The sequence below is a fragment of the Zingiber officinale genome, chromosome 7B (assembly GCF_018446385.1).
Source record: "Zingiber officinale cultivar Zhangliang chromosome 7B, Zo_v1.1, whole genome shotgun sequence".
NCBI lineage: Eukaryota > Viridiplantae > Streptophyta > Magnoliopsida > Zingiberales > Zingiberaceae > Zingiber > Zingiber officinale.
In genome coordinates this window covers 63,368,549-63,381,993 of record NC_055999.1, presented here as the reverse complement: position 1 = coordinate 63,381,993, position 13,445 = coordinate 63,368,549, and the positions used below count along the sequence as shown (strand labels likewise).

The window sequence follows — 13,445 nt, the reverse complement described above, 5'->3', positions numbered from 1 at the left end:
ACCCACTCGACCTCACTATTGTGTGTGAGATGGTTGACTGGTGTCAGGGGTGACCAGGACGCATCATTGGCTTCATATGCATGATGCATTTATTGCTTGTGTTTGTGTTTGCTGCATTTATATGCTGCATATTGTTTGGATACCTATGTTTGACATGCATACAGGATTTCTATACCACTAGGACTGTTTGTCCTTATACCCAGGTCCTGGTTAGTACAGTTTCTCTCCTGTTTACTTCAGTTGCATTTTTATCTTTCTTATATCAGGAGACTGTACGCATGATTAGTGCTAGGTGTTATTTCCCTACTTTGTATATTAGTTGTACCTGCTGAGTGTTGGACTCACCCCGCCTCTATTGTTGTTATTTTTCAGGTTGATGCTGTCAGGAGAGAGTTCCAGTTGCTAATCCCTGTAGACCTCGAGGATATTATTGGTCTTTTGGTTTTCTTACATAGACTATGCTAAATTTGTTTTGTTTGATGGTATGGATATGGTATGGATTTTGTGATATCGATGGATTTGGTTTGGTTTTGCTTTTACTACATGTCTGCCTAGACGGCAGAAGAGGTAAATTGATCTTATCGTCGGATTTGTGTTTTATGAGTGTAGTGGAGTAGGGTTGTTTTCGAGTCATGATATTATTGATTTGTTTATTTCTTATTAAACTGCGTGGAATGTCTGTGTGTTGTATTTTATTATCATTGTTATTCCAGCCGCATGTGGCTGAGGTATATGGATATGTAGAAAGTTTCAGATTGTCCGCCGTACAGGGGAGATGCTGCCGAAATTTCTTCGGACAGGGACTCCTCCGGGGCGTGACAATCAAGGCTAAGTGAAAAGTCCAAATAGATCTGAAGGATCAACGTTTGGCAGGTAGGTTGAGGTAAGCAACTGGAGGAGCGGCAGTGAAGTCATGTTCCTGAAAGGAACAGCTTAAGGTCGCTAATCTAACTGAAAAAACTAGGAAAGTTTCCAAGTTGAGATCAAGACAGTTGAAAGGTCCATTATTATTACTCATGCATTAGATATATTATTACTGTGCTAATATCTGTTTTGCAAGATTATTGTCTAACATTGTTTTGCAAGTTCTGTCTGATCGGTCGACTGAACCAAATGATCGGTTGACTGAACAAAACCAACTCAGAGTAGATATTAGTTCAAACCAAAAATAGAGCAGGGTCCGATCAAAGCTTAATTGGTCGACCGAACCAAGGATCGGTCAACCGAACCCTGATGACTCAACACAGTTTAGATCGAGCAGAAACAAAGAAGGAAGAGCGACTGATTGGTCGACCGAACAATCATCACTTAATGGCACATTAATTCAAGATCTCGACGAAAAGGGAAGGATCTCTGTTCGGTCGACCCAATAAGGGGATTGGTCGACCAAACACTTAATTATCATTAAATGTCGAAGATCAAATCAACATCAAATCTCAGCGAAGATGAAAGGGAGCTGGTTCGGTTGACCGAACCCAAGGATCGGTCGACTGAACATCGATGACTCTTATAAAAGTGAGTTCGAGGTTCGAGGTTGGGTAACGAAATTTGATTGGTTCGAAGTTCATCTCTGCGCAAGCTACTGTCCGTGCTACAACTACTCTTCACACGCAGGCTACTGCTCCAAGAAGTGCAGACAAGCTGCATACTCATTCTTAAGTCGGTATAATTTTACTAACTTGTAATTGTATTTATTTATTAGTAAGATAGTAGTTTGTTACTATCTTACTCATTTGTATGCATTGCTTCTTTCTGAGGTTTTTGGAAAGAAGAGTTTTAGTGGATTGCCTATCAGTGTGATCAAGGATCGCGGGCCTTGGAATAGAAGTCGACTTAGGTTTCGAACCAAGTAACCGAATTGTGTTTTCTATTTTTCGTTGCACTACTTTGACTTTAACAAGTAAAAGAATTATTTTTAAAAGCACGATATTCACCCCCCTCTATCGCATTCTTTCGATCATACAATTCGAACCCTAGACCTTATAGTGGTAGCACCTCATGCGCTAGTCACTAGACCACCCCGAGAGGACTATTATCCGACTTATTCCAGGAGATCTGACTAATTCCAAAAAAAAAAAATGATAATCCCAAAAAGATCTGACTAATTCCAGAAGCAAAATGCTTAGTAAGCGCTATCTAACTCACAAAATCTCGATATGCATGTACATATATCTATAACATGATCTGACTGATTACTTACTGAAGACTACTCATGCTTATCTACTAATAAAAGAACCAGACATGCTAAAATGCTACACATGTAAAGCTACTCATGCTCAGAAAATAGCAAAGAACAGTAAGCTAATCTAAATAACATGCTAGCATAAAAGGGAACTAAACTTGCTGATTCTAAAACAAAGTGAAACTTAATTCATTTGTTCTAAACTTATTCTTTTACACTTTTATACTTATGTGAAACTTATTTTGTTTGTTCAAAAACTTATAATTATAATACTTCAAAATAATAATCAACTTTCTTCTTGGGCCCGACAACTGTACTTGCTATGCGCGCATCCCTAACTAGACCTGAGATAGCTGATCCCGAATCTATTAGGGTTTACTAGGTTATCTAAACCTAGGGACCGACTATGGGAGCCCAGCCCAAGGACTACTGAGAGTCCTGCATACTAGGTTATCTAAACCTAGGGACGACTATGGGAGCCCAACCCAAGGACAACTGAGAGTCCAGTACAGTGCCACTGATAAAAGTAAAATACTTGTTATCTTTTAATACTTCTAATATATAATGCCTCGGCATTTTCTTTAGCACCTTGTGTGCCAAAATCCCTAAAGTCTTGACTTCGGGATCTACTTAAAGCCTTGGCCTTTTTCTTTCTTTTCTTTATCTGTCTTATACTTGTTAATACTTTTAAAAGAATTTAATAGAACTCTTATTCTTCCACTAGAATACATGGCTGTTCATGCTTGTTAAAATAGCAAATGAAAACTAGAAAATCTGCATATCATACAAGCTTAAACTAAATCTAAAACTTGTTAGAACTAAAACCTTAAATCTTGCTACAACAGAATTAAATGGAACCGTTAAATCCTCTTAATATAGATAAGTCATCTAGCTCAAGCAAAAGAAATGCCATCTACTAAAATAATGCTGTACAGATAATCCGAAGCAAGGAAAACAAAGCACACTAGCTACTCTTAAACTTCTAGGCGTTCTATTGCTGTACAGAAAATCCAAAGCAAGGAAAACATTATAATTCAATACTACTCATGCTATTCTAGTAGTAAAGAAACTACACATGCTTAACTAATAACAAATAGGGAGAGTCTAACAACATGATAGAATATATCAAAAAACTGCAATGCTAAACTGCTAGTTAAAAACCTGTATTCAATTTTTGTAAAATATGCATACCTACTTAACCGTACTTCTGCATTTAAGCTACAAAAAAAACAAACCTACATGTTTTAGAAGAAAACTAACTCTAAATCGACAGTAGCAACAATAAGGTAACAACATAAAGAAAACTACATGCTAATCAACAATCTATGCCTTCTCATGTTCAGCTAAAGAGCCGAATTGTACAGCAACCCCAAGGGAGCTACTTGTGCCCCTTTTCTTTGCATAAAATCAAGTTGAACTTGATGTAAAACTTAAAACAAACCTATACAACAAATTCACTACTTAATCTTTTTGCAAAGTAACCAAAATTTCGAAGCTTGTAAAACCCCACAAGAACCGAGCAGGTTCATCAAGGTTGCAACAGAAAGTTTTGGTCAAATGCTACTATGCTAATTTCACAGTCTGAATGAAGACAACCCACAAAAACACTAACCTACATGCTTAATCTAAACCAAACATCTTGATCATTTCTAATCTAAGCACCAAGCACATAAAATCAACACCCAAATAATTAAATATCCAACACCAAATACGATGTTGCATTATTCACATCACCATAGAAATTTTTTATTTTTTTAATTTTATTATATAATTAATAAAATTAAATGCAATTAATTTGTAATTATTATTTTCTTTATCTTTATTTATAGGATATTTAAATATAATTATTATTTATTACAAAATTAAATTAAGTATGTTTAGTAGTCTATTTAAATATTATTGTGTATATTTGTAAAGATTTAATTTATTAAAATGATTATTTTTAATTCATTTAATATATTTTAATTATAATTACATTTATAAATTAATAAATTATTTTTAAATATAATAATTATAATATAAAAATATTAATAAATTTAAATGTAGGCTGATAATTAAATCATGAATAAGAAAAATAAAATATTTTAAAGAATATTTATTTTTAATGTGATACTAGTGTGATTGTGCATACGCGTTGCGTCTGTAATATAATAATATATAAATTATTTGAGTCTTTGAAAATCTGAATTGTTTGGATTTTCTAATATCACCCTTATAAACCAAGAATTAATTATTTGGGTAAGATTTGTCAAACCCATGTAATATTGACGCTAGAGAATCCCGACAACAAATTACTGTAATGGGCTTCCCTATGCAAAAAATTATTTTAATTTAATATTATACTTGTTTTAGTAAAAAAACTAAGAAAAATATATTTTTTAACATCGTCGGCCTAAAATATTTATAGAAGCTTCTTTGATCATAGTGTTGTCAATTCTAAGATATGGGACTAAAGAGAATTATATTTTTTTATATAAAACAACCAGAGAAAATTAATGATGAGAAAAATTCATAATAATACGCTGTAGCTGAGTCTCGAACTCTAGATCACTAATTGTTTTGCTTGTGAAATTACTAATAAATTTTGGAATTATTTTTAATGTGAATAGAAAAAAGGACATTAACGTAAATACATTTTAGGCTTCACCAAAATTAGTTAGTAAAGGGGGAAATTTTTTAATAAAATAGTAAGATGATGTAGATGTATTAGAATTAAAATAGTGTTTTGGGTTGAAATTACTCCATTTTAATTTGATAACTACATTAAATATAATATTATGGGTCAGAGATAATCTTATCAATAAATTTTGAAAGTGCTTAACAACTACGTGGTAATTTACTTTCTTAATTTTTACTATCCCACCTACCTTTATAATATCAAATCAGTACTCTATTCGTGAAGATGAACTCATAAATTTTATTTTAATTATAGATATTTTAGTCCACGACTGTCCAATTTAAATTTTCCTTCAAATTCAACGCCTTTGTTGTTGCACCAAGTCCAGGGGCAAACAAAGAGTGTTTTTCAAACGATCATAAATTTTATTATTTTATTGATATATTTGATAATTAAATAATATATTAAATATTAAAAAATAATCAAAAAAACTTATAGTTGAAAAGTCAAAGTTTCTAAAATCAATTAATGTCAAATTATATTTTATAAAAACAATAAGATTTCTTTATAAGACGCTTTATGAAAAAGATTAAAAATATGATTTGGCAAAATTTTATGATTAAAGTGTAATTTATGAACGTAATTTCGAACGAGGATCAAAATGAATTCTTTTTTAAAATACAATTGGAAGTTTTGGATGCGCCGGCGCCGGTGCCGGCGCCGCAGAACCTTCCCTACACGTGAGACAGATTTTCAAAATACTCTCAAATTATTATTTTTTATGCGACCCGTCCAATATATACCTACTATATAAAATTAGTATATTATTATAATTTATTAATTTATAGCATTTTAATTAATGTAGATAAAAAATTAAATTAGTTGTTAAGTAAAATTATTATTATAATAATATTAGATTTGTAAAAAATATTGATAAGAAATTAGGATAAAATCTTTTTTAATATAAAGCGCTATAAAAATAAATAGGGTGTTTTTTCTATTTTTGCCCTAAAAGATTTCTAGTTGTATATTGTTAAAACGAAGAAAGCATTGGGGTGGTAAAAGGAAAAAAATCCCTTGACCCCTATCATAATACGCTGCATTTACTCAGTTTTCTTCCTCTGTGTTGCCATGGCGTTCTCCCTAGTCGTCTCCATCCCCAATCTCTCCTCCTCCACTGCCGGAATCTGCACCCGCCGCCGCCGCTTCTTCCTCCCTAGCTCCCATCTCCTCCTCAATCCTTCTCTCTCGCTTCCCTCCGACCGCTCATCCCCTTTCCCCTTCCCCGAGGCCTCCATCCTTCCTAATTCATGGAGACGCGCCGGCGCCCGAGCAGGATCCATCACGTTTTCCCTTTCCTCCCGCCCCGAGTACATCCCCAACCGCATTCCCGACCCCAACTATGTCCGCATCTTCGATACCACTCTCCGCGACGGCGAGCAGTCCCCCGGTGCCACCATGACCAGCAACGAGAAGCTCGTCGTGGCGCGCCACCTCTCCCGCCTCGGCGTCGACATCATCGAGGCCGGCTTCCCGGCCTCCAGCCCCGACGACCTCGACGCCGTCCGCTCCATCGCCATCGAGGTCGGGAACCAGCCCCTCGGCGAGGACGGCCACGTGCCCGTCATATGTGGTCTCTCAAGGTGCAATAAGAAGGACATCGACGCCGCCTGGGAGGCGGTTCGCCACGCGAAGAAGCCGAGGGTGCACACCTTCATTGCCACCAGCGAGATCCACATGAAGCATAAGCTGAGGAAGACGAGGGAGGAAGTGGTGAGCATCGCGCGCGACATGGTGGCTTATGCCAAGAGCCTTGGGTGTCAGGATATTGAGTTCAGCCCTGAGGATGCTGGCAGGTTCCTTCCTCTTGACATCTCAATTTGACTACTGGAAGTTTACGTTCTGATTCGGATGCTTGTGTTCTTCAGGTCGGATAGGGAATTTCTGTATCATGTGCTGACGGAAGTTATCAAAGCTGGAGCAACGACATTGAACATCCCCGACACGGTTGGGTATACTCTTCCATCAGAATTTGGAAAGTTAATTGCGGACTTAAAGGCAAACACTCCTGGTATTGAGAATGTGATCATATCTACTCACTGCCAGAATGACCTTGGTCTTGCAACTGCAAACACATTAGCAGTAAGTATTGCACTTCTTAGCATGCTCGGGTGAGCTTCTCGTGTGTTTTCTTTCATCTTCTTTGCGCTTACTTATTTTGACAACCTGATCTCAGGGCGCTTATGCAGGGGCAAGGCAACTAGAGGTCACAGTCAACGGTATTGGCGAAAGAGCAGGAAATGCTTCTTTGGAGGAGGTATGTGCTTTCAATGTGAAAATGCTACTAGTTCATTTACTGTTGATGTTTGGATCTTTATAAGTTTTTTAAAAAATGTAACCTTTCCTACTGTTTCACAAATGATCCTCTCATTGTTAATTAAAAGTACAAAACAAGGTTGTTCTTCTGGTCAACATGGATTGGTGCTAAATTATAGCATGACTTCACATGGTTACCGAAGTTCTAGTGTATGCTAGTGGTTATAAGGTTTGGCAATAGCATGGTATTACACTAACTTTAGAATGGTAATCATACTGTTCTGTAGTTAAGGATACTGGTAAAACTAATATGTATCTTGCAGTAGTTATTATTTGACGAATAGCCCTTAGCAGTACATGAAATTCTTTAGTAGTTTATAACCTTGTATACTATTATCTTCTTATGTTAATGTGTTACAGCTTTATTATACTGCTGTGTATCTTGTTATCTACTATGCAGAACCAATAGGCTGTCTAAATTGGCATCTGATCCAACACTTCAAGACTTCTCAGTTCTCACCATCCTAAAGTTCACAATCCTTGCTCAAATGGAACAGTTTGACATATTCTGTTTTTGATATGCAATTAACATATTAGGTAGCTGTTCATGGTCTTTGGTGTCACTGTCTAGTGATATGTTAACTGCTTTAGTTAAGGAAAAAAGAAAATAAGATCCAGATCACACAGTAAAATTTCCCAAAAGATTAAACTTAAACATGAGGTCTGGTTTTTTTTTTTTTTTTTTTTGTGTGTGTGTGGCAATAGAAACCCCTTGAACCCACCATACCTTTAAGTGATCTAGAAGATTTAGGTAAAATATTATTATCAGTAGATAATAACTCTAGAAACTATTTTAAATAGCTTATCAATTAAAAATTATATTACTCGGTACAAAACACCTCAACTATAATCTATTTCATGTTATCTTCACAAGATCTGGAAATATTAGTATGCTTGACTTGCAATTGATATCCCTCATTTTTCTAACCCGTCTATCTCTTGTGCAAATAACGTAACTGGTCAGGTCCTTCACTGATAGTCTATAAACATCACAGTCATTAAGGTGTTCTCACTTTTCTCTGTTATATGTTTCTGCTTAAATCTGTTAAGAAATTAGTTCCTTTAGATTCAGATGTAAGTCCATTCTGAGTTGCCAGTGAACCGTATATTTCTTCAATAAACATATTGTTTTGATTCATCACATTCATTTATCATGTTGATGAATGATGCAAAATTATATTGAAGAGTTGATGCCAAAAGTAAATTCATGTGTCTATGTTCTTGAGTTGCAATAACTGAATCTCTATTCTTTAGCCTTTATTAGCATATAAGTGTCTCTTTGTCCTTTTTTCTCTTCTTACAGGTTGTCATTGCCATCAAGTGTCGTCAGGAACTCTTGGGAGGTCTTTATACTGGAATTAACACAAAACAGATTGTCATGGCAAGCAAGATGGTATTTTATAATTGACTGCTGAAAGTTGTTTTTAGAAAAAATTAATTTCTTTTGCAAATAGCTGAAGTATACTACATATTAATGCTCCAGGTAGCTGAATATACGGGATTGTTTGTACAGCCACATAAAGCTATTGTCGGTACCAATGCCTTCGCTCATGAAAGTGGCATTCACCAGGTTCACTGGCATTTATGGTTGTTAGGATATTGATGTTATGCTTACATATTTTTGTGTTGTTTTAGATTCAACATACGGCTCACTCATACGAAGTGTGCCATATCATATGGTCTTCCCCTCAACAAGAACAACAACTTGTATATAGACAACAACATAAAAGGAGGAAACATTAACAGTTAAAACTCACTATTTGCAGAAACTTGTAGGAATCACTTGCTACAGTCTATGCTCAAGAGATTGGAAAATAATTGAATTTTTAATATTAATTTTAAAACACACTTCACCAACAAGCATGCCCCAGTAGATCATTTTTTTACTGACTGGATTTTTATTTTGTTTCTTGTCGACAAAGACACCAGCTGAGATCAATCATCAGATTCTAGTTGGACTGTTTGCCCCTTTTAATACCTGTTCCAATCACCTCTGTCACATTCATCTGAAAGCAAAATAGAAGTCTTATGCCTAATAGTATGAAGATCAATGATATGCAAAGATCATTCAACTTGAGGTGATGGCTCTTTGGTGTATGTTTACTTAAGCCGAGGAAAGGAACCATAGTGGGGGTGAGAAGGGGAAGGAAGGGAAAGGAGTTTTCTTTGTTTTGTCTACTTGAAAGTAGAGGAAAGAAGGGAAAAGAGAAAATGACAAAAAGTAACTCTTAGATTTTATTATTCCCAAGACATGCATTGTTAAAACAGTCTTTTCAACAGTTTTCTCCTCTTCCTCTCCTTTTCCATCTGCTTTTGGACGGAATTAAAAAATTACAAAAGCAGCTCTATGTTGCTCCCTTCCATTCTCTTGTTCTTTCTTGTTCTAAGTGGCAAGGGAATTAACTGCTTTCCTTTTACCTCTACTTTGGCTCCCTTCTCCTCAAGTTGGCACGTCATTAGGATACTTTTGTAACTTATGTATACAAATCCCAGTATCTACAGAATTTGAAAGTTTCTGAAAATTAGTAAAAGGCATTTTTTATTGCTATAATGTTAAAACTATCTTTCCTTGGATGTGAAATCTCTGTGCAATACATATCTGACTGATCTTGGTATTTTCTTCATCTTTTTTTTTTGCCATTTCATTTCGCAAAGGACCCCCTCGCTATTGTGGCTTTACTTTGGTCTGAATCTTGTGCCACTTACCCATTTTGAGGCCCCTATTGATCACCAAGTCTACTTATTCGATCATTAAATACTTTAAAAGAAAACAAATTACTCAGAAGAATAGAAAAATATGAAATAGGATTAAGGTAAACAACATGCAAAAATATCCTTTTAGTGTTATTCATGGGCTCCTAAGTTTCTGGAAAATACATGGGCTGGTCTGGCAAAACTGGAAAAACTTGGATAAAGTAAATGAAGATGGTAAAAATATCAACGGCGTATTGGATAATCCTATAAAGATCAAGTAAATTAATGTGTTTATAGCTTTTATGTATGTCATATATATGGAATGCAAATGTGCTCTTTCAGATTGGAGAAATGTCATGGGTTTCTAGCTGTTCATGTTTGTCTTTTGCTAGTTTCTGAAGCAAGTCTTTGCAGGATGGGATGCTTAAACACAAGGGGACTTATGAAATCATCTCTCCTGAAGATATTGGGTTAACTCGTGCAAATGAATCAGGCATTGTTCTCGGAAAGCTTAGGTATGGGTTACATCTTTCCATTCTTTTTCAACAGAGTTCATTGAACAATGAGTTGAACTTTCCACGAACTGTTCATACCTAAAACTTAATTATAAGCCTGATTCATTTGCATGAGTTAACCCAATATCTGATTCATGCGCTACAAACCTAAAAAAATGTTTGAGATTTTTTATTAGAAATATTATTGTGTTTAAGCTTTTACTAAGCTGAACAACACCAAACTCAATAATTGAACAGAATTTACAATTTTACTAAGTTTGTAATAAATTAGTTTAAGCAAATAATTTTTTATTCTGGAAACGTATTCATAATTTAAAAGGGGTTGAATATTTATTTTACTAATTTTATAATGTTCTTGGCAAACTTGATAAAAGGTTCCCTAAATGATCATGTGAACACTTTGAATTATATGATACATTTCAAATAGACTAATACTTGATCTTTACAGTGGAAGACATGCTTTGAGGTCTAGATTGTTAGAGGTACTTTTTTTCATCAAATTTGCATTTTAGTAATCTTATTTCTACGACAGTGCATTTTGACTGTTTTCTCTTCTTTTTTACAGTTTGGGTACGACATCGATGGGAAGGAACTTGATGATGTCTTCAAGCGCTTCAAAGAAGTTGCTGAGAAGAAAAAGGTGAGTAGCAAGGGCCTTACTCACAACTTGTAAATCAAAATGGAAAGCTATCGTAGCTTTTGCTAATTCCATATTAATAATTACAAAATGTTATCCTATTGCATAAAGTTCCCGCAAAGCAGGCCTCTGAAAAAAATGCAATTCCTTACTCGAATATAAAATGGGAGTCATCCTTTGCACCCTTTTTTTTTCTTTTCAGTTGAGACAATTAATTCATTTTGAAGTGCTATGTGAAATTATCTTTTTAAGAAACATCTAAAACTTCTTGCTCCATTTTGCCATGATAACAGCGCATATCGGATGAAGACTTGGAGGCGCTAATCTCAGACGAGATTTTTCAGCCTCGTGTTATATGGTCTCTTGGAGAGTTACAGGTGATGCTGGACTGAGATTTTTTTCCCCCTTTATAAGCTGTTCGACAAAAATCATCTCACAATGTGGTTTCACCATACAGGTCACCTGTGGAACACTTGGTCTATCTACTGCAACGGTAAAATTAATGTCTTCCGACGGAGAAGAGAGAATTGCATGTTCCATTGGCACAGGCCCGGTAGACGCCGCTTACAAAGCCATTGATAGCATAGTAAAGGTGAGGCTATGGAAATATGTGCTCTTAATTCTCTACTGTGTTCCATCGATAACATAGTGAAGGTTGGATGCGGCAAAGTCCATTGTGAGTTGTGGAACATAACACAAATCAAGTCCAGTGACATGTAGATTCTTAGTTTGTAGTTGTTGAAACATTTCGTAGTAATGACACTACCAGTAGTGTCGAAACCATCTCCAGATAAATGATAGTTCTGCCGATTGTAGGGTTGTTTCCCAATTGGCTATCTTAATGTGCAAACATCTAAATTTTAACCCGCCTACGCTCGCAGGTGCCTGCAGTTCTCAAGGAATATGCTATGAATGCTGTAACCGAAGGCATCGATGCAATTGCAACCACACGCGTCGTCATAGGCGGAGATGAAACTCATACTTCAACTCATGCCTTAACAGGAAAAGCGATATGCCGAACTTTCAGGTCTGGGTTCAGATTGTGCTACTGATATGATCTGTTTTAGACTAAGCTTTCGTCTCATGCTGACACAGCTTCCCCAATCTTGTTGCAGTGGCAGTGGAGCTGCGATGGACATTGTAGTTTCGAGTGTTCGTGCATACATCAGCGCGCTGAACAAGATGCTGGGTTTTGTGTCTGCCATGAAAGCTTCCGAGGACACACCGAAAAAACATAATGTCTCCAGTTGAGTGGCATTGCAGCCCCTCTGTGCAACATGACAATGGCAATTGGTAGAATACTTTGCTTCTTGGTTTAAAGTATCAGGTTTGTTCTCTTCCATTTGTATTTATTTGGAACATAAAATCTCATTTTGGTCGAGCAATGAATAAAACATAGCCGACTAGTGTTAGCAAATGTTCCTTATTTTGAAAAGGGGAACTCTAACTTCCCCTCATGGCATGCTGTCCAATGGAGGAGCAGGATCCTTTAGTCCGCAAATGCTGGACCAATTTGCATTGATGGGATTTGATGGCCCCCATTTGTTTTATAGGTGGGGGTCATCGCCTCCCACCTATCCGCCTGTCCTGGTCCCCTCCTGGACTAGGACAGGCGAGCCGGAGGTTCTCTCCTCAATCTAGTGGATGTTATACTGTATTGGCCCAACGAACTAGAGCAAAAATTGAAGATCGAAGGGTGGACCTATTGTCACCATCGAGGCCTCTTCCACGTTCAGTGCCCTCACGCAGCGTCTCTTACACCATTCTTACACCATGCTTGGCTCAATGAACTAGAGTGAAATTTGTGACGTTGCATCACAAATTATATAAAGAATGAAAGTGTGATCCTATTATTATGAGATTGGAGCGCGTCGTACTAGGAGAGCCTCTTTCCCGTTGAGTACCTTCGTGCAACCGCCTCTTATTGAACCATTCTATTGATGCAATTGTGCTCCTCATCTTCCCTGCTGCGATGATCACGGCTTGCATCTTGCCTTACCGAACGACACTTCACCTAGCTCGTATTCAACACATGTCCAGGGATGCCGGAGGTTTAGGTAAGATTTTATATTTTTTATATTCATTCCTATTCATTATATTTATCTTCATATTCATCGGATATTTAATTTTCATATCCATCCCTATACCTGTCGATTCAAGTGTCCATATCCTATCCATTATCCTATTACTCCCTAACATTTTTATTATTTTTTTTCAAAAATTATTTCAATGTATTTATCTGCTTTTCCTTGTCTAACACTTCTTTAATTGAATGAATATTTTTCATGTAAAAGAAGATACGTATTAACTATTGGATAAAGAGTCAAACTAAATCTTTTTTTTTCGAGACGAAAAATGAGCTAAAGTTTTTCTTTTCTAATATATATATATATATATATATATATATATATATCAGATAGGATA

The 13,445-nt window shown here is 36.1% G+C and overlaps 1 protein-coding gene across 1 annotated transcript; it reads left to right on the top strand.

Annotated features, from left to right (window-relative positions):
- Window positions 1–5,891: 5,891 nt before the first annotated feature.
- On the top strand, window positions 5,892–12,438 carry LOC122005886 (2-isopropylmalate synthase A-like). The gene is made up of 12 exons (XM_042561123.1): window positions 5,892–6,655; window positions 6,728–6,941; window positions 7,036–7,116; window positions 8,479–8,568; window positions 8,659–8,745; window positions 10,284–10,384; window positions 10,833–10,866; window positions 10,950–11,024; window positions 11,315–11,398; window positions 11,479–11,613; window positions 11,903–12,048; window positions 12,137–12,438. Exons 1-12 carry the CDS (start codon window positions 5,931–5,933, stop codon window positions 12,270–12,272), a joined length of 1,908 nt encoding a protein of 635 aa, XP_042417057.1. The 5' UTR covers window positions 5,892–5,930; the 3' UTR covers window positions 12,273–12,438.
- The last annotated feature ends 1,007 nt before the right edge of the window (window positions 12,439–13,445 follow it).